General features: G+C 45.9%; 1 protein-coding gene across 8 annotated transcripts in view; it reads right to left on the minus strand.

Annotated features, from left to right (window-relative positions):
* Positions 1-23,349, minus strand: part of DTNB (dystrobrevin beta) — a 139,942-nt gene that overhangs the window by 109,571 nt on the left and 7,022 nt on the right. For 7 of the 8 annotated variants that reach the window (XM_066594403.1, XM_066594407.1, XM_066594406.1 and 4 more), the window contains exons 2-5: positions 7,516-7,586; positions 7,224-7,304; positions 5,007-5,220; positions 4,347-4,432 (exon numbers count right to left, since the gene is read on the minus strand). In XM_066594403.1, coding sequence (XP_066450500.1) covers positions 4,347-4,432; positions 5,007-5,220; positions 7,224-7,304; positions 7,516-7,582 — 448 coding nt within the window. In that variant the 5' untranslated portion in view covers positions 7,583-7,586. The remainder of the gene's footprint in view (positions 1-4,346; positions 4,433-5,006; positions 5,221-7,223; positions 7,305-7,515; positions 7,587-23,349) is intronic. The other variant, XM_066594402.1, reaches the window with a different exon arrangement.

Here is a 23,349-nt window from a genome sequence, read left to right on the forward strand (position 1 = left end):
TAGAGCCTCCATGCCCACCTGTATCACATCTTGTATCCAAGCTAGAGACGGTACAACAGGGTACTAGAGCCTCCATGCCCGCCCGTATCACATCTTGTATCCAAGCTAGAGGCGGTACAACAGGGTACTAGAGCCTCCATGCCTGCCCGTATCACATCTTGTATCCAAGCTAGAGGCGGTACAACAGGGTTCTTGAGCCTCCATGCCCGCCTGTATCACATCTTGTATCCAAGCTAGAGGCGGTACAACAGAGTACTAGAGCCTCCATGCCCACCTGTATCACATCTTGTATCCAGGCTAGAGGCGGTACAACAGGGTACTAGAGCCTCCATGCCTGCCCATATCACATCTTGTATCCAAGCTATAGGTGGTACAACAGGGTACTAGAGCCTCCATGCCCCCCTTATCACATCTTGTATCTAAGCTAGAGGCAGTACAACAGGGTACTAGAGCCTCCATGCCAGCCTGTATCACATCTTGTATCCAAGCTAGAGGCAGTACAACAGGGTACTAGAGCCTCCATGCCCACCTGTATCACATCTTGTATCCAAGCTAGAGACGGTACAACAGGGTACTAGAGCCTCCATGCCCGCCCGTATCACATCTTGTATCCAAGCTAGAGGCGGTACAACAGGGTACTAGAGCCTCCATGCCTGCCCGTATCACATCTTGTATCCAAGCTAGAGGCGGTACAACAGGGTTCTTGAGCCTCCATGCCCGCCTGTATCACATCTTGTATCCAAGCTAGAGGCGGTACAACAGAGTACTAGAGCCTCCATGCCCACCTGTATCACATCTTGTATCCAGGCTAGAGGCGGTACAACAGGGTACTAGAGCCTCCATGCCTGCCCATATCACATCTTGTATCCAAGCTATAGGTGGTACAACAGGGTACTAGAGCCTCCATGCCCCCCTTATCACATCTTGTATCTAAGCTAGAGGCAGTACAACAGGGTACTAGAGCCTCCATGCCCACCTGTATCACATCTTGTATCCAAGCTAAAGGGGGTGGAACCAGCACAGGCAGCAGATGCCATCTTGGATTCTGAGCTCCAGCTACCCCCACACCGCTCCGTTCAGCGGTTCACAGATGGTGGTGGCACAGCTCTGCCAGCTCTACCCCGCCGTCTAACTACCCGCCAAGGAAGAGAGCGCGAGGCTAGAGAGGTGGAAGCCCCATCATAGTGCAGGATCAGTCCATGAAACCAGCAGCGTTTCCACGGACCTCACCTGCGGTACGCGGCGTATTCCAAGCTGCTTGCTTTTTTTACCCTTTTGTGCCCGTGTTTACTGCGTTTTTCAAGTGTGCAAAAAAACATGCAAGAAGGTCTGCCAGAATTCTCCGATCCTCCTGCGTAAATTGCGCAGTGACGATACCAGCGTTGTGCGTACTGACCGTATATTATACGATCCCGCACGGGTCATAATACGATCCCCAATACTAAAGGAGGCGGGGTCTCTAATCACCGGTGTTTAAGCTGCCCGTATTACGCACGTAGAAAACATGTGCGCAATAAGGAGCGCAGACAGGCCCTATTAAGGCAACCATAATGCTCATTGTTTGGTCCACGTGCCGCCTTCCTGTATACTCGCCGTTCCGTACGGCGCAGATTTCCTTATTTCAATGGTAAATTCCCTTGCGATTCGCCATACATTCGCCGTGTGAACACACAGTTCGCCTCATCCACGTGGCCTGATACCGTGTGACGCACATCACGTCTCCCATGGCTGAGCAGCAGCGTCCGGACACGGATTTTCATATGTTTACCTCGGACAATGGTCTCTGTAGGCCATAGCAACCAATCACAGCGCAGCTTTCATTTTATATTCTGCTCCTGGGAACAGTAAGCTGCGCTGTGATTGGTTGCTAGGGGAGAACAGGGCCTGGTCCTCATGTTCTCCCCTAGCAACCAATCATAGTGCAGCTTTTTGTTCTCAGGAGCAGAATATGAAATGAAAGCTGTGCTGTGATTGGTTACTACGGTCAGCATGGAGACTGCGTCCTACATCTGCTCCCAGCCGTTCTTATTAGATGATCATTAACCCCTTGAGGTTCAGCACTCCACATTGCGCCAAGTTTATTTTAGGTCTTCTCATCTCGGCATTGTTTTCTACCTTTCCTTCGCTGTCGCAGTGCGAGGGCTCGTTATATGGCGGCCGAGGACAGGCTCTCATTTCCTCGGACGTACGGCTTTCGTGGGATGAACAGAGAACAGCAGCGACCCGGTGAGCCCTAATTTATCTGACGGCTGTCCGTGGCGGCTCCTGAACGCAGCGGTGCACGCGATGGCGGTCTAGTACAAGCAGAAGCCGTCCGAAGGAGGTAAGAGCGTGCGGTCCTGAAACGCCGGGCTACCAGAACGTTACCGTACATTAACCCCTTCCTCAGTTCCTAATCACGTCTGGCGGTGCTCATATAATATATACAAGTATTGCGCCGTTACTTTATGGGTGTTCGCGGCGCAGTAGTACCGCCCTTTATTCTGCAGCGCCGTGCGATTACCGCAGGGTCTGTATATGGCTGTTATCGGCTACAGACGCTGTTTTCGCGGTCGGGCTGGTTCTGTTCGCACACTTTTGGGTGTACGATTTTTCGGTAATTCTTGGGGTAAGAGAACGCAGCCGGGCATCGCAGTCTCACGGCGCTCATCATGTGGTTTTTGATGCGCATTTTCCGATGCAGATAATCCGCAGCAAACACCGCGGCAAAACCCAGCGGCGCGGATCCCTTCTGTGGATTTGTAGCAGAAGTGAAACGGTGAAATCTGCTGCGTCTCCACGGCGGAAACCGGGCAAAATATGATGTGGATTTTGGCGCGGACGCTCCCCACACTACGCCACGTGTGAACGCTCCTGCGGGGGGCAGACTTTGCTCCAGGAGGTCCTGCAATATTTACGCTACAAGCGATTTGGCGGAGATTTCTATAAACGCCGTTACACCGAGCGGAAAATTTATGCAACCAATTTACAGAGTTTTTGTAAAACTGCGGATTTTCATCCCGCGGGACGCTGATTTATCCTGCGCATTTCAGCTGAAATACAAGGGTTAAAACCCACAGCCGATCCACACAGATCCTCTGTGTGACGGCGCCTCGCAGGGGATCGCCAGCACCAACTGATTGCCGATCAGCCACCGCCTGGGACACTCCACTGTCATGGTGGCAGAGCCGGAAGCAGACAGCGCTATACATTCTGCAGTGGCCCAGACTGGTATTGCAGCCCGAGTTCAAATGATAGCCGTGTGCCTGCAGTACCCTGCTGGGCTAACGTATGGCGCTGTATACTTGACAGGGGTCCCAGATGCCAGACCCCACAGAGGTCCTGCCAAGGAAGCCCCCACCCTCCGTCTAAGGGGTTAAACTGTCAGGATCACCAGCAGGGGGCACCTGACTCGGGTCCTGATCCCACCTGACATGACATACAGGTTTGTCAAACGTTGGGAAGTGGATAGATGCATTCACACAATGCCGGATTACTGGAATGCTATATATTATCCATACAATGCCGGATTATCAGAATTGTACTTCCACTACTCTGGCTTGGCAGGATGACTGACCATGGGGTGTGGGCCCCGGGCACTAGTGACAGGTGTGTTACGGGGTTAATGATGAGGACTCGGTGCTGCACAGTTGTGTGATGTTAGTAGTGGGTTATTACCGACTCTAGGCACCAACCTGACCACTCGGTGTCCTGCAGAGGGCGCTCTGGAGTCTAATGGGAGATAAAATACCAGGTCAGAGGGCGGCAGCACACAACACAGCCGTACAGACCGGGTCATCCTACCGGGATCGGAGCTCCGCCTCTAATCCTGCAGGCTATACATTACTGACCAGGAGTTACATTGTGGCTTCTACTCCAGCCACAGCCAGAGCTGCAATCACTATTCTGCTGGTATATGCATTATACCCTAGTCACAGCCAGATATGTACCCCAATTTCTGCTATGAAATGTATTCTACTCTAGTCACAGCCACAGCTGCATTTATTAAGCTACTGTCACATGCCTTCTACTACAGCCACATCCAGAGCTGAACTCCTAGTTCTGCCACCGTGCTGACAGCCCTCAGGCAGCACCTCTCTTCTAGAACATTCCCAGCTGTGATGCATTGTGGGATACGCAGGAGTCGCAAGACACCGAGTACATGGTCTTACATCTCCGTACTTTATAGCAGGGAGCAGAACGGTGAGTGCAGCTCTGGATGTGACAAGTGAAAGGATCAGTACCTCAGAGAATCCATAGGGGGAGCAGTGATAGGTCCTAGAGCCTATACTGGGGGTGATGTGCTGATCCCCTGCTCTGCCACTGGAGGGCACCGGTGCGAGACCCCCACCCCCTCCAACACTTACATCTCAGCTTGTCCAGGATCTTCCCGCCGCACATGGTGGCCAGGATCGCCTTCACCGAGAACACCGTCAGCTTCCCGTGTCCTTCACTGCAACAGAGCACAAGACGGTCAGCGACCGGTACTGCCCCGTATAGCATCACATGACCCTCATATACCAGCTAGAGACACGGATATTCGTGGCGCACCTACGGTATTTGTATAGCCCAGCGGTCAACCACTGAATGGCTACAGAAACAGGCAGATAGTTGGGTTGTGTCTGAACACCTGCATCACATGACCTCTAGATTCTGGACTATCAGATGGCGATGCTGGTCTACTGGAACTGCCTGGTAAACCGAATGATCTGGCGTAACTCTGCCCAAGACGCTATAAGTCCTCTGACTGAGGAGTCCAACAATCCGATATGATGCCAGTCTATCAGATCCTTGCTGTGACTTATTTAACCCCTTAATGAGGCTGCAGTCCGACAGTCCGTGCTGTAAGCGAATGGCATTTTGCACCATACGGCATTTGTGTTTGACATTTTGAGCCTCGGGGGTTAAAAGGGAAACTCCAAGTTATGACCATGAGAAGCACAAGATGTCGGATTATTTCTAACCCCCCCCCCGCCCTTCCATCTCCTGACAGTCCGGCGCCTACAATGGACTATCGGATGTCTGACCTGTCGTAGGCGGCGATCATGAAGTTGAGCAGCAGGCTGATGGACTGGTCCACGCTGATCTGGTGGGTGGACGGCAGGCGCTTGTTGAGCTGGTAGTAGATGGAGGAGATGATGGTCTCCAGCCGCGACACGTTCATCTCCGCCATGTGATCCAGCGTGTTCAGACCGTTATCCCGGAACGCCTCAATCATGTTCCAGATGTCAACCAGGTGAACTGCAAGACAGATGAGAGCGCCAGACGTGAGCCCCAGCGGGAGCGAGCGCGCGCCAGACGTGAGCCCCAGCGGGAGCGAGCGCCAGACGTGAGCAGGAGCGAGAGAGCGCCAGGCGTGAGCCCCAGCGGGAGCGAGGGCGCCAGGCGTGAGCCCCAGCGGGAGCGAGAGAGCGCCAGACGGGAGCGAGAGAGCGCCAGACGGGAGCGAGAGAGCGCCAGACGGGAGCGAGAGAGCGCCAGACGGGAGCGAGAGAGCGCCAGACGGGAGCGAGAGAGCGCCAGACGTGAGCGGGAGCGAGAGAGCGCCAGACGTGAGCGGGAGCGAGAGAGCGCCAGACGTGAGCGGGAGCGAGAGAGCGCCAGACGTGAGCGGGAGCGAGAGAGCGCCAGACGTGAGCGGGAGCGAGAGAGCGCCAGACGTGAGCGGGAGCGAGAGAGCGCCAGACGTGAGCGGGAGCGAGAGAGCGCCAGACGTGAGCGGGAGCGAGAGAGCGCCAGACGTGAGCGGGAGCGAGAGAGCGCCAGACGTGAGCGGGAGCGAGAGAGCGCCAGACGTGAGCGGGAGCGAGAGAGCGCCAGACGTGAGCGGGAGCGAGAGAGCGCCAGACGTGAGCGGGAGCGAGAGAGCGCCAGACGTGAGCGGGAGCGAGAGAGCGCCAGACGTGAGCGGGAGCGAGAGAGCGCCAGACGTGAGCGGGAGCGAGAGAGCGCCAGACGTGAGCGGGAGCGAGAGAGCGCCAGACGTGAGCGGGAGCGAGAGAGCGCCAGACGTGAGCGGGAGCGAGAGAGCGCCAGACGTGAGCGGGAGCGAGAGAGCGCCAGACGTGAGCGGGAGCGAGAGAGCGCCAGACGTGAGCGGGAGCGAGAGAGCGCCAGACGTGAGCGGGAGCGAGAGAGCGCCAGACGTGAGCGGGAGCGAGAGAGCGCCAGACGTGAGCGGGAGCGAGAGAGCGCCAGACGTGAGCCCCAGCGGGAGCGAGAGAGCGCCAGACGTGAGCCCCAGCGGGAGCGAGAGAGCGCCAGACGTGAGCCCCAGCGGGAGCGAGAGAGCGCCAGACGTGAGCCCCAGCGGGAGCGAGAGAGCGCCAGACGTGAGCCCCAGCGGGAGCGAGAGAGCGCCAGACGTGAGCCCCAGCGGGAGCGAGAGAGCGCCAGACGTGAGCCCCAGCAGGAGCGAGAGAGCGCCAGACGTGAGCCCCAGCGGGAGCGAGAGAGCGCCAGACGTGAGCCCCAGCGGGAGCGAGAGAGCGCCAGACATGAGCCCCAGCGGGAGCGAGAGAGCGCCAGACGTGAGCCCCAGCGGGAGCGAGAGAGCGCCAGACGTGAGCCCCAGCGGGAGCGAGAGAGCGCCAGACGTGAGCCCCAGCGGGAGCGAGAGAGCGCCAGACGTGAGCCCCAGCGGGAGCGAGAGAGCGCCAGACGTGAGCCCCAGCGGGAGCGAGAGAGCGCCAGACGTGAGCCCCAGCGGGAGCGAGAGAGCGCCAGACGTGAGCCCCAGCGGGAGCGAGAGAGCGCCAGACGTGAGCCCCAGCGGGAGCGAGAGAGCGCCAGACGTGAGCCCCAGCGGGAGCGAGAGAGCGCCAGACGTGAGCCCCAGCGGGAGCGAGAGAGCGCCAGACGTGAGCCCCGGCGGGCCAAGGGGGGGGGGGGGGGGGGGCGGGGAGAGAGGCGGGCCGAGGGGGGGCGGGGAGAGAGATGCGGAGCAGAGACAGGGTAGAGGGGAAATAAGATCACAAGACTGAAATGAGTAAGGACAATCCTCCATTAGCTAATCACCAATCTCCCTGTTGGTTTGTTACAAAGTATCACTTATCTCATCACAGAGGGTTGTGTAGACTGTATACAACTGTAACAACCCCTCAGCTGTGAGAAGTAGGAGGTCAGGACGGGTCTTCAGCCACTAAACTGAAACACAAACGCTCCCATTCACTGACAGCAAGCAGAAGAAATGAACCCCCACATGTATTGTATAGCGCTGACGCTTCAGGGTTTCTTGTACTCACGGTTACATCTCCTCTGTACAAATCGCAGCTTGCACGCCGTCCGGTAGGTCGACAGCCGGATTACATCAAAGTTCTGCGCCCCTAGGAGTAGACAGGATGGAGACATATGTGATGGCCAACATGGCTGTCATTACCGCCCCCATCAGAGCGCTCACCCAACTTTCCCGTACTCCTGAGTGGCCTTGTTGGGCACATGGGGGAATCACGTGATATGTCAGTAGTGAGGGGAAAGCTGGTGAGAGTAACATTGTAGAGCGCCCTCCGGGAGGTCACTACCGGTACAGGTACTTACTCATCTCCATGAAGAGTTGGCGCTTCTCGGCCATCGTCCTCCTGCGTCTGCCGCTCTCTTCAATCATCCTGCTGAGCGAATCAGAGTCACATGTCAGACCACGGCGCAAATGTTACACATCACTTATGTTATACTACGTAATGGATGCTTCAGAGGTCACCTATCAAACCCCTCCCAACCGTAATGACCTTGTAAGGTGCGACGCCCCACCGCCGGCCACGGCCCGGTAGGCTGCCCTCAGCCCACCGCCGGCCACGGCCCGGTAGGCTGCCCTCAGCCCACCGCCGGCCACGGCCCGGTAGGCTGCCCTCAGCCCACCGCCGGCCACGGCCCGGTAGGCTGCCCTCAGCCCACCGCCGGCCACGGCCCGGTAGGCTGCCCTCAGCCCACCGCCGGCCACGGCCCGGTAGGCTGCCCTCAGCCCACCGCCGGCCACGGCCCGGTAGGCTGCCCTCAGCCCACCGCCGGTCACGGCCCGGTAGGCTGCCCTCAGCCCACCGCCGGTCACGGCCCGGTAGGCTGCCCTCAGCCCACCGCCGGTCACGGCCCGGTAGGCTGCCCTCAGCCCACCGCCGGTCACGACCCACCTCTACACCAAAAAGAAACAATGCCCAACCCACCCCTACAACAAAGAAACAATGCCCAACCCACCCCTACACCAAAGAAACAATGCCCAACCCACCCCTACACCAAAGAAACAATGCTCAACCCACCCCTACACTAAAGAAACAATGCTCAACCCACCCCCACACTAAAGAAACAATGGTCAACCCACCCCTACACTAAAGTGCCCAACCCACCCCCACACTAAAGAAACAATGGTCAACCCACCCCTACACTAAAGTGCCCAACCCACCCCTACACTAAAGAAACAATGCTCAACCCACCCCTACACTAAAGAAACAATGCTCAACCCACCCCTACACTAAAGAAACAATGCTCAACCCACCCCTACACTAAAGAAACAATGCTCAACCCACCCCTACACTAAAGAAACAATGCTCAACCCACCCCTACACTAAAACAATGCTCAACCCACCCCTACACTAAAACAATGCTCAACCCACCCCCACACTAAAGAAACAATGGTCAACCCACCCCTACACTAAAGTGCCCAACCCACCCCTACACTAAAGAAACAATGCTCAACCCACCCCTACACTAAAGAAACAATGCTCAACCCACCCCTACACTAAAGAAACAATGCTCAACCCACCCCTACACTAAAGAAACAATGCTCAACCCACCCCTACACTAAAGAAACAATGCTCAACCCACCCCTACACTAAAACAATGCTCAACCCACCCCTACACTAAAACAATGCTCAACCCACCCCTACACTAAAGAAACAATGCTCAACCCACCCCTACACTAAAGAAACAATGGTCAACCCACCCCTACACTAAAGAAACAATGGTCAACCCACCCCTACACTAAAGTGCCCAACCCACCCCTACACTAAAGAAACAATGCTCAACCCACCCCTACACTAAAGAAACAATGCTCAACCCACCCCTACACTAAAGAAACAATGCTCAACCAACCCCTACACTAAAGAAACAATGGTCAACCCACCCCTACACTAAAGTGCCCAACCCACCCCTACACTAAAGAAACAATGCTCAACCCACCCCTACACTAAAGAAACAATGCTCAACCCACCCCTACACTAAAGAAACAATGCTCAACCAACCCCTACACTAAAGAAACAATGCTCAACCAACCCCTACACTAAAGAAACAATGCTCAACCCACCCCTACACTAAAGAAACAATGCTCAACCCACCCCTACACTAAAGAAACAATGCTCAACCCACCCCTACACTAAAGAAACAATGCTCAACCCACCCCTACACTAAAGTAACAATGCTCAACCCACCCCTACACTAAAGAAACAATGCTCAACCCACCCCTACACTAAAGAAACAATGCTCAACCCACCCCTACACTAAAGAAACAATGCTCAACCCACCCCTACACTAAAGAAACAATGCTCAACCCACCCCTACACTAAAGAAACAATGCTCAACCCACCCCTACACTAAAAAAATGCTCAACCCACCCCTACACTAAAACAATGCTCAACCCACCCCTACACTAAAGAAACAATGCTCAACCCACCCCTACACTAAAGAAACAATGGTCAACCCACCCCTACACTAAAGAAACAATGGTCAACCCACCCCTACACTAAAGTGCCCAACCCACCCCTACACTAAAGAAACAATGCTCAACCCACCCCTACACTAAAGAAACAATGCTCAACCCACCCCTACACTAAAGAAACAATGCTCAACCAACCCCTACACTAAAGAAACAATGGTCAACCCACCCCTACACTAAAGTGCCCAACCCACCCCTACACTAAAGAAACAATGCTCAACCCACCCCTACACTAAAGAAACAATGCTCAACCCACCCCTACACTAAAGAAACAATGCTCAACCAACCCCTACACTAAAGAAACAATGCTCAACCAACCCCTACACTAAAGAAACAATGCTCAACCCACCCCTACACTAAAGAAACAATGCTCAACCCACCCCTACACTAAAGAAACAATGCTCAACCCACCCCTACACTAAAGAAACAATGCTCAACCCACCCCTACACTAAAGAAACAATGCTCAACCCACCCCCACACTAAAGAAACAATGGTCAACCCACCCCTACACTAAAGTGCCCAACCCACCCCCACACTAAAGAAACAATGGTCAACCCACCCCTACACTAAAGTGCCCAACCCACCCCTACACTAAAGAAACAATGCTCAACCCACCCCTACACTAAAGAAACAATGCTCAACCCACCCCTACACTAAAGAAACAATGCTCAACCCACCCCTACACTAAAGAAACAATGCTCAACCCACCCCTACACTAAAGAAACAATGCTCAACCCACCCCTACACTAAAACAATGCTCAACCCACCCCTACACTAAAACAATGCTCAACCCACCCCCACACTAAAGAAACAATGGTCAACCCACCCCTACACTAAAGTGCCCAACCCACCCCTACACTAAAGAAACAATGCTCAACCCACCCCTACACTAAAGAAACAATGCTCAACCCACCCCTACACTAAAGAAACAATGCTCAACCCACCCCTACACTAAAGAAACAATGCTCAACCCACCCCTACACTAAAGAAACAATGCTCAACCCACCCCTACACTAAAACAATGCTCAACCCACCCCTACACTAAAACAATGCTCAACCCACCCCTACACTAAAGAAACAATGCTCAACCCACCCCTACACTAAAGAAACAATGGTCAACCCACCCCTACACTAAAGAAACAATGGTCAACCCACCCCTACACTAAAGTGCCCAACCCACCCCTACACTAAAGAAACAATGCTCAACCCACCCCTACACTAAAGAAACAATGCTCAACCCACCCCTACACTAAAGAAACAATGCTCAACCAACCCCTACACTAAAGAAACAATGGTCAACCCACCCCTACACTAAAGTGCCCAACCCACCCCTACACTAAAGAAACAATGCTCAACCCACCCCTACACTAAAGAAACAATGCTCAACCCACCCCTACACTAAAGAAACAATGCTCAACCAACCCCTACACTAAAGAAACAATGCTCAACCAACCCCTACACTAAAGAAACAATGCTCAACCCACCCCTACACTAAAGAAACAATGCTCAACCCACCCCTACACTAAAGAAACAATGCTCAACCCACCCCTACACTAAAGAAACAATGCTCAACCCACCCCTACACTAAAGTAACAATGCTCAACCCACCCCTACACTAAAGAAACAATGCTCAACCCACCCCTACACTAAAGAAACAATGCTCAACCCACCCCTACACTAAAGAAACAATGCTCAACCCACCCCTACACTAAAGAAACAATGCTCAACCCACCCCTACACTAAAGAAACAATGCTCAACCCACCCCTACACTAAAAAAATGCTCAACCCACCCCTACACTAAAACAATGCTCAACCCACCCCTACACTAAAGAAACAATGCTCAACCCACCCCTACACTAAAGAAACAATGGTCAACCCACCCCTACACTAAAGCACCCCTACACTAAAGAAACAATGGTCAACCCACCCCTACACTAAAGTGCCCAACCCACCCCTACACTAAAGAAACAATGCTCAACCCACCCCTACACTAAAGAAACAATGCTCAACCCACCCCTACACTAAAGAAACAATGCTCAACCAACCCCTACACTAAAGAAACAATGGTCAACCCACCCCTACACTAAAGTGCCCAACCCACCCCTACACTAAAGAAACAATGCTCAACCCACCCCTACACTAAAGAAACAATGCTCAACCCACCCCTACACTAAAGAAACAATGCTCAACCAACCCCTACACTAAAGAAACAATGCTCAACCAACCCCTACACTAAAGAAACAATGCTCAACCCACCCCTACACTAAAGAAACAATGCTCAACCCACCCCTACACTAAAGAAACAATGCTCAACCCACCCCTACACTAAAGAAACAATGCTCAACCCACCCCTACACTAAAGAAACAATGCTCAACCCACCCCTACACTAAAGTAACAATGCTCAACCCACCCCTACACTAAAGAAACAATGCTCAACCCACCCCTACACTAAAGAAACAATGCTCAACCCACCCCTACACTAAAACAATGCTCAACCCACCCCTACACTAAAGAAACAATGCTCAACCCACCCCTACACCAAAGAGACAATGCCCAACCCACCCCTACACTAAAGTGCCCAACCCACCCCTACAGCAAAATGAGACGAGAGCCCAACCCACCCCTACACCAAAGAGACAATGCCCAACCCACCCATACACCAAAGAAACAATGCTCAACCCACCCATACACCAAAGTGCCCAACCCACCCCTACACCAAAAGGAGACGAGAGCCCAACCCACCCCTACACCAAAGAAACAACGCCCAAACCACCCCTAAACGAAAGAGACAATGCCCAACCCACCCCAACACCAAAAAGGAAGAGTGCCCAACCTACCCCTAAACCAAAGAGATGAGTGCCCAACACATTCCTACACCAAAATGAAAGAGAGTCCAGCCCTACACCAAGGGACAAATGCCCAACCCATCCGCCTGAAAACTCCCTATAGCTGCATCTTTACATGAAGTACAGATTATTTTGACTGCAAGGGGAAAGTGAAACTGAAGCGGAGCGCAGCCCCTATTGTCCTCTCCACCGGAGTCTATCTAGTGATAACGGGGAGGGGGCGCACCTTCATGTGTCCGGACAATATCACTCCGACTGGGGGGCATGAGCGGCTCCGCACCACGGCCACAGCAGCTCCAGGCTCCCCACTCCCTCACTCTATGAAGGTCAACCGGAGCCATTTGGAGGAGCTGCCCTGCCAAGAGCTGGAGCGCTCGCAGTGGCAGCGCAGTTTCCACGAGCTCGATGGGCAGGGGCAGTAGCGGGCGGTACAGGGCTGCCAGAGCCACTACCAGTAGCTTGCCGGCCATGAACTGCATGGAGCAGGTCCTGCTGAGCTCAGGATGGCAAGTCTGCGGCAGCCAATCAGCAGTTGTGGGCATTCCTTTTACTCAGGTCTGGCAACACATATCTCCACCCATTACTCTGGTGGAGACATACTACACTACAACCCAATTCTGGAGGAGACAGCACTAGTACCCCAGTGGTGTGCAGTATTGCTGCCTTCAATGGAAGCAAGAGGGTTGTTGTAGATCTTCTAATTGAAAAAATAGAAAGTAGTAATACTTCAGATTTCCACAGTAATGAAGATTTCTATATGCAAGCCGTCTCCCCATCAGTGACATCCCAGAGGGCAGGACCCGTCTCCCCCATCAGTGACATCCCAGAGGGCAGGACCCGTCTCCCCCATCAGTGACATCCCAGAGGGCAGGACCCGTCTCCCCCATCAGTGACATCCCAGAGGGCAGGACCCGTCTCCCCCATCAGTGACATCCCAGAGGGCAGGACCCGTCTCCCCCATCAGTGACATCCCAGAGGGCAGGACCCGTCTCCCCCATCAGTGACATCCCAGAGGGCAGGACCCGTCTCCCCCATCAGTGACATCCCAGAGGGCAGGACCCGTCTCCCCCATCAGTGACATCCCAGAGGACAGGACCCGTCTCCCCCATCAGTGACATCACAGAGGACAGGACCCGTCTCCCCCATCAGTGACATCCCAGAGGACAGGACCCGTCTCCCCCATCAGTGACATCCCAGAGGACAGGACCCGTCTCCCCCATCAGTGACATCCCAGAGGACAGGACCCGTCTCCCCCATCAGTGACATCCCAGAGGACAGGACCCGTCCCCCCCATCAGTGACATCCCAGAGGACAGGACCCGTCCCCCCCGTCAGTGACATCCCAGAGGACCGAACCCGGCCCCCTCGTCAGTGACATCCCAGAGGACCGAACCCGGCCCCCTCGTCAGTGACATCCCAGAGAGCCGAACCCGGCCCCCTCGTCAGTGAAATCCCATTGAACAGAATCCCCCCCCACCCCCCACCCCCATCAGTGACATCCCAGAGAGCAGGACCCGTCCCCCCCATCAGTGACATCCCAGAGAGCAGGACCCGTCCTCCCCCCCATCAGTGACATCCCAAAGAGCAGGACCCGTCCTCCCCCCCATCAGTGACATCCCAAAGAGCAGGACCCGTCCTCCCCCCCATCAGTGACATCCCAAAGAGCAGGACCCGTCTCCCCCATTAGTGACATCCCAAAGAGCAGGACCCGTCCCCCCCCAATAGTGACATCCCAGAGAGCAGAATCCGTCCCCACTATACTACCCACTATGTACAAGAATATAACCACTATAATACTACCACCTATGTACAAGAATATAACTACTATAATACTGTCCCCTATGTACAAGAATATAACTACTATAATACTGCCCCTATGTACAAGAATATAACTAATATAATACTGCTCCTATGTACAAGAATATAACTACTATAATACTGCTCCTATGTACAAGAATATATCTACTATAATACTGCCCCCTATGTACAAGAATGTAACTACTATAATACTGCCCCCTGTGTACAAGAATATAACTACTATAATACTACCTATGTACAAGAATATAACTACTATAATACTGCTCCCTACGTACAAGAATATAACTACTATAATACTGCCCCTATGTACAAGAATATTACTACTATAATACTGCCTCCTATGTACAAGAATATAACTACTGTAATACTACCCCCTATGTACAAGAATATAACTACTATAATACTGCCCCCTATGTACAAGAATATAACTACTATAATACTGCCCCCTATGTACAAGAATATAACTACTATAATACTGCCCCCTATGTACAAGAATATAACTACTATAATACTGCTCCTATGTACAAGAATATAACTACTATAATACTGCCCCCTATGTACAAGAATATATCTACTATAATACTGCCCCCTATGTACAAGAATATAACTACTATAATACTGCCCCTATGTAGAAGAATATAACTACTATAATACTGCCCCCTATGTACAAGAATATAACTATTATAATACTACCTATGTACAAGAATATAACTACTAAAATACTACCTATGTACAAGAATATAACTACTAAAATACTGCCCGCTATGTACAAGAATATAACTACTATAATACTGCCCCCTATGTACAAGAATATAACTACTATAATACTGCCCCCTATGTACAAGAATATAACTACTATAATACTGCTCCTATGTACAAGAATATAACTACTATAATACTGCCCCCTATGTACAAGAATATAACTACTATAATACTGCCCCCTATGTACAACAATATAACTACTATAATACTGCCCCCTATGTACAAGAATATAACTACTATAATACTGCCCCCTATGTACAAGAATATAACTATTATAATGCTACCTATGTACTAGAACATAACTACTATAATACTGCCCCCTATGTACAAGAATATAACTACTATAATACTGCCCCCTATGTACTAGAATATAACTACTATAATACTGCCCCCTATGTACTAGAATATAACTACTATAATACTGCCCCCTGTGTACAATAATATAACTACTATAATACTGCCCCCTATGTACAAGAATATAACTAGTATAATACTGCCCCTTATGTACAAGAATATAACTACTATAATACTGCCCCTTATGTACAAGAATATAACTACTATAATACTGCCCCTATGTACAGGAATATAACTACTATAATACTGCCTCCTATGTACAAGAATATAACTACCATAATGCTGCCCCCTATGTACAAGAATATAACTACTATAATACCGCCCCTATGTACAAGAATATAACTACTATAATACCGCCCCCTATGTACAAGAATATAACTACTATAATACTGCCCCCTATATACAAGAATATAACTACTATAATACTGCCCCCTATGTACAAGAATATAACTACTATAATACTGCCTCCTATGCACAAGAATATAACTACTATAATACTGCCCCCTATGTACAAGTATATAACTACTATAATACTGCCTCCTATGTACAACAATATAACTACTATAATACTGCCCCCTATGTACAGGAATATAACTACTATAATACTGCCCCTATGTACAAGAATATAACTACTATAATACTGCTCCTATGTACAAGAATATAACTACTATAATACTGCCTCCTATGTACAAGAATATAACTACTATAATACTGCCTCCTATGTACAAGAATATAACTACTATAATACTGCCCCCTATGTACAAGTATATAACTACTATAATACTGCCTCCTATGTACAAGAATATAACTACTATAATACTGCCCCCTGTGTACAAGAATATAACTACTATAATACTGCCCCCTGTGTACAAGAATATAACTACTATAATACTGCCCCCTATGTACAAGAATATAACTACTATAATACTGCCCCTATGTACAAGAATATAACTACTATAATACTGCCCCTATGTACAAGAATATAACTACTATAATACTGCCCCCTATGTACAAGAATATAACTACTATAATACTGCCCCCTATGTACAAGAATATAACTACTATAATACTGCCCCCTATGTACAAGAATATAACTACTATAATACTGCTCCCCTATATACAAGAATATAACTACTATAATACTGCTCCTATGTACAAGAATATAACTACTATAATACTGCCCCCTATGAACAATAATATAACTACTATAAGACTGCCCCCTATGTACAAGAATATAACTACTATAATACTGCCCCCTATGTACAAGAATGTAACTACTATAATACTGCCCCCTATGTACAAGAATATAACTACTATAATACTGCCTCCCTATGTACAAGAATATAACTACTATAATACTGCCCCCTATGTACAAGAATATAACTACTATAATACTGCTCCTATGTACAAGAATATAACTACTATAATACTGCCTCCTATGTACAAGAATATAACTACTATAATACTGCCTCCTATGTACAAGAATATAACTACTATAATACAGCCCCCTATGTACAAGAATATAACTACTATAATACTGCCTCCTATGTACAAGAATATAACTACTATAATACTGCCCCCTATGTACAAGAATATAACTACTATAATACTGCCCCCTATGTACAAGAATATAACTACTATAATACTGCCCCCTATGTACAAGAATATAACTACTATAATACTGCCCCCTATGTACAAGAATATAACTACTATAATACTGCCCCCTATGTACAAGAATATAACTATTATAATGCTACCTATGTACAAGAATATAACTACTATAATACTGCCCCTATGTACAAGAATATAACTACTATAATACTGCCCGCTATGCACAAGAATATAACTACTATAAGACTGCCTCCTATGTACAAGAATATAACTACTATAATACTGCCCCCTATGTACAAGTATATAACTACTATAATACTGCCTCCTATGTACAAGAATATAACTACTATAATACAGCCTCCTATGTACAAGAATATAACTACTATAATACTGCCCCCTATGTACAAGTATATAACTACTATAATACTGCCTCCTATGTACAAGAATATAACTACTATAATACTGCCCCCTGTGTACAAGAATATAACTACTATAATACTGCCCCCTATGTACAAGAATATAACTACTATAATACTGCCCCCTATGTACAAGAATATAACTACTATAATACTGCCCCCTATGTACAAGAATATAACTACTATAATACTGCCCCCTATGTACTAGAATATAACTACTATAATACTGCCCCCTATGTACAAGAATATAACTACTATAATACTGCCTCCTATGTACAAGAATATAACTACTATAATACTGCCCCTATGTACAAGAATATAACTACTATAATACTGCCCCCTATGTACTAGAATATAACTACTATAATACTGCCCCTATGTACAAGAATATAACTACTATAATACTGCCTCCTATGTACAAGAATATAACTACTATAATACTGCCCCCTATGTGCAAGAATATAACTACTATAATACTGCCCCCTATGTACAAGAATATAACTACTATAATACTGCCCCCTATGTACAAGAATATAACTACTATAATACTGCCCCTCTGTACAAGAATATAACTACAATAATACTGCCCCCTATGTACAAGAATATAACTACTATAATACTGCCCCCTATGCACAAGAATATAACTACTATAATACTGCCCCCTATGTACAAGAATATAACTGCTATAATACTGCCTCCTGTGTACAAGAATATAACTGCTATAATACTGCCCCCTATGTACAAGAATATAACTGCTATAATACTGCCCCCTATGTACAAGAATATAACTACTATAATACTGCCCCCTATGTACAAGAATATAACTGCTATAATACTGCCCCCTATGTACAAGAATATAACTGCTATAATACTGCCCCCTATGTACAAGAATATAACTACTATAATACTGCCCCCTATGTACTAGAATATAACTACTATAATACTGCCCCCTATGTACAAGAATATAACTACTATAATACTGCCTCCTATGTACAAGAATATAACTACTATAATACTGCCCCTATGTACAAGAATATAACTACTATAATACTGCCCCCTATGTACTAGAATATAACTACTATAATACTGCCCCCTATGTACAAGAATATAACTACTATAATACTGCCCACTATGTACAAGAATATAACTACTATAATACTGCCCCCTATGTACAAGTATATAACTACTATAATACTGCCTCCTATGTACAAGAATATAACTACTACAATACTGCCCCCATGTACATGAATATAACTACTATAATACTGCCCGCTATGCACAAGAATATCACTACTATAATACTGCCTCCTATGTACAAGAATATAACTACTATAATACTGCCCCCTATGTACAAGAATATAACTACTATAATACTGCCTCCTATGTACAAGAATATAACTACTATAATACTGCCTCCTATGTACAAGAATATAACTACTATAAAACTGCCTCCTATGTACATGAATATAACTACTATAATACTGCCCCCTATGTACAAGAATATAACTACTATAAAACTGCCTCCTATGTACATGAATATAACTACTATAATACTGCCCACTATGTACAAGAATATAACTATTATAATACTACCTATGTACAAGAATATAACTACTATAATACTGCCCCTATGTACAAGAATATAACTACTATAATACTGCCCCTATGTACAAGAATATAACTACTATAATACTGCCCCCTATGTACAAGAATATAACTACTATAATACTGCCCCTATGTACAAGAATATAACTACTATAATACTGCCCCCTGTGTACAAGAATATAACTACTATAATACTGCCCCCTATGTACAAGAATATAACTACTATAATACTGCCCCTATGTACAAGAATATAACTACTATAATACTGCCCCTATGTACAAGAATATAACTACTATAATACTGCCCCTATGTACAAGAATATAACTACTATAATACTGCCCCCTATGTACAAGAATATAACTACTATAATACTGCCCCCTATGTACAAGAATATAACTACTATAATACTGCCCCCTATGTACAAGAATATAACTACTATAATACTGCTCCCCTATATACAAGAATATAACTACTATAATACTGCTCCTATGTACAAGAATATAACTACTATAATACTGCCCCCTATGAACAATAATATAACTACTATAAGACTGCCCCCTATGTACAAGAATATAACTACTATAATACTGCCCCCTATGTACAAGAATGTAACTACTATAATACTGCCCCCTATGTACAAGAATATAACTACTATAATACTGCCTCCCTATGTACAAGAATATAACTACTATAATACTGCCCCCTATGTACAAGAATATAACTACTATAATACTGCCTCCTATGTACAAGAATATAACTACTATAATACTGCCTCCTATGTACAAGAATATAACTACTATAATACTGCCTCCTATGTACAAGAATATAACTACTATAATACAGCCCCCTATGTACAAGAATATAACTACTATAATACTGCCTCCTATGTACAAGAATATAACTACTATAATACTGCCCCCTATGTACAAGAATATAACTACTATAATACTGCCCCCTATGTACAAGAATATAACTACTATAATACTGCCCCCTATGTACAAGAATATAACTACTATAATACTGCCCCCTATGTACAAGAATATAACTATTATAATGCTACCTATGTACAAGAATATAACTACTATAATACTGCCCCTATGTACAAGAATATAACTACTATAATACTGCCCGCTATGCACAAGAATATAACTACTATAAGACTGCCTCCTATGTACAAGAATATAACTACTATAATACTGCCCCCTATGTACAAGTATATAACTACTATAATACTGCCTCCTATGTACAAGAATATAACTACTATAATACAGCCTCCTATGTACAAGAATATAACTACTATAATACTGCCCCCTATGTACAAGTATATAACTACTATAATACTGCCTCCTATGTACAAGAATATAACTACTATAATACTGCCCCCTGTGTACAAGAATATAACTACTATAATACTGCCCCCTATGTACAAGAATATAACTACTATAATACTGCCCCCTATGTACAAGAATATAACTACTATAATACTGCCCCCTATGTACAAGAATATAACTACTATAATACTGCCCCCTATGTACTAGAATATAACTACTATAATACTGCCCCCTATGTACAAGAATATAACTACTATAATACTGCCTCCTATGTACAAGAATATAACTACTATAATACTGCCCCTATGTACAAGAATATAACTACTATAATACTGCCCCCTATGTACTAGAATATAACTACTATAATACTGCCCCTATGTACAAGAATATAACTACTATAATACTGCCTCCTATGTACAAGAATATAACTACTATAATACTGCCCCCTATGTGCAGGAATATAACTACTATAATACTGCCCCCTATGTACAAGAATATAACTACTATAATACTGACCCCTATGTACAAGAATATAACTACTATAATACTGCCCCTATGTACAAGAATATAACTACAATAATACTGCCCCCTATGTACAAGAATATAACTACTATAATACTGCCCCCTATGCACAAGAATATAACTACTATAATACTGCCCCCTATGTACAAGAATATAACTGCTATAATACTGCCTCCTATGTACAAGAATATAACTACTATAATACAGCCTCCTATGTACAAGAATATAACTACTATAATACTGCCCCCTATGTACAAGTATATAACTACTATAATACTGCCTCCTATGTACAAGAATATAACTACTATAATACTGCCCCTATGTACAAGAATATAACTACTATAATACTGCCTCCTATGTACAAGAATATAACTACTATAATACTGCCCCCTATGTACAAGAATATAACTACTATAATACTGCCTCCTATGTACATGAATATAACTACTATAATACTGCCCCCTATGTACAAGAATATAACTACTATAAAACTGCCTCCTATGTACATGAATATAACTACTATAATACTGCCCCCTATGTACAAGAATATAACTACTATAATACTGCCTCCTATGTACAAGAATATAACTACTATAATACTGCCCCCTATGTACAAGAATATAACTACTATAATACTGCCTCCTATGTACAAGAATATAACTACTATAATACTGCCCGCTATGCACACGAATATAACTACTATAATACTACTCCTATGTACAAGAATATAACTACTATAATACTGCCTCCTATGTACAAGAATATAACTACTATAAAACTGCCTCCTATGTACATGAATATAACTACTATAATACTGCCCCCTATGTACAAGAATATAACTACTATAAAACTGCCTCCTATGTACATGAATATAACTACTATAATACTGCCCACTATGTACAAGAATATAACTACTATAATACTGCCCCCTATGTACAAGTATATAACTACTATAATACTGCCTCCTATGTACAAGAATATAACTACTACAATACTGCCCCCATGTACATGAATATAACTACTATAATACTGCCCGCTATGCACAAGAATATAACTACTATAATACTGCCTCCTATGTACAAGAATATAACTACTATAATACTGCCCCCTATGTACAAGAATATAACTACTATAATACTACCTCCTATGTACAAGAATATAACTACTATAATACTGCCTCCTATGTACAAGAATATAACTACTATAAAACTGCCTCCTATGTACATGAATATAACTACTATAATACTGCCCCCTATGTACAAGAATATAACCACTATAATACTGCCCCCTATGTACATGAATATAACTACTATAATACTGCCTCCAATGTACAAGAATATAACTACTATAATACTGCCCCCTATGTCCAAGAATATAACTACTATAATGCTGCCCCCTATGTACAAGAATATAACTACTATAATACTGCCCGCTATGCACACGAATATAACTACTATAATACTGCCTCCTGTGTACAAGAATATAACTACTATAATACTGCCCCCTATGTCCAAGAATATAACTACTATAATGCTGCCCCCTATGTACAAGAATATTACTACTATAATACTGCCCCCTATGTACAAGAATATAACTACTATAATACTGCCCCTATGTACAAGAATATAACTACTATAATACTGCCCCCTATGTACAAGAATATAACTACTATAATACTGCCCCCTATGTACAAGAATATTACTACTATAATACTGCCCCCTATGTACAAGAATATTACTACTATAATACTGCCCCCTATGTACAAGAATATAACTACTATAATACTGCCCCCTATGTACAAGAATATAACTACTATAATACTGCCCCCTATGTACAAGAATATTACTACTATAATACTGCCCCCTATGTACAAGAATATAACTACTATAATACTGCCCCCTATGTCCAAGAATATAACTACTATAATACTGCCCCCTATGTACAAGAATATAACTACTATAATACTGCCCCCTATGTACAAGAATATAACTACTATAATACTGCCCCCTATGTACAAGAATATAACTACTATAATACTGCCCCCTATGTACAAGAATATAACTACTATAATACTGCCTATGTACAAGAATATAACTACTATAATACTGCCCCCTATGTACAAGAATATAACTACTATAATACTGCCCCCTATGTCCAAGAATATAACTACTATAATGCTGCCCCCTATGTACAAGAATATAACTACTATAATACTGCCCCCTATGTACAAGAATATAACTACTATAATACTGCCTATGTACAAGAATATAACTACTATAATACTGCCCCCTATGTACAAGAATATAACTACTATAATACTGCCCCCTATGTACAAGAATATAACTACTATAATACTGCCCCCTATGTACAAGAATATAACTACTATAATACTGCTCCCTATGT

The sequence above is a fragment of the Eleutherodactylus coqui genome, chromosome 1 (genome assembly GCF_035609145.1).
Source record: "Eleutherodactylus coqui strain aEleCoq1 chromosome 1, aEleCoq1.hap1, whole genome shotgun sequence".
Lineage (NCBI taxonomy): Eukaryota > Metazoa > Chordata > Amphibia > Anura > Eleutherodactylidae > Eleutherodactylus > Eleutherodactylus coqui.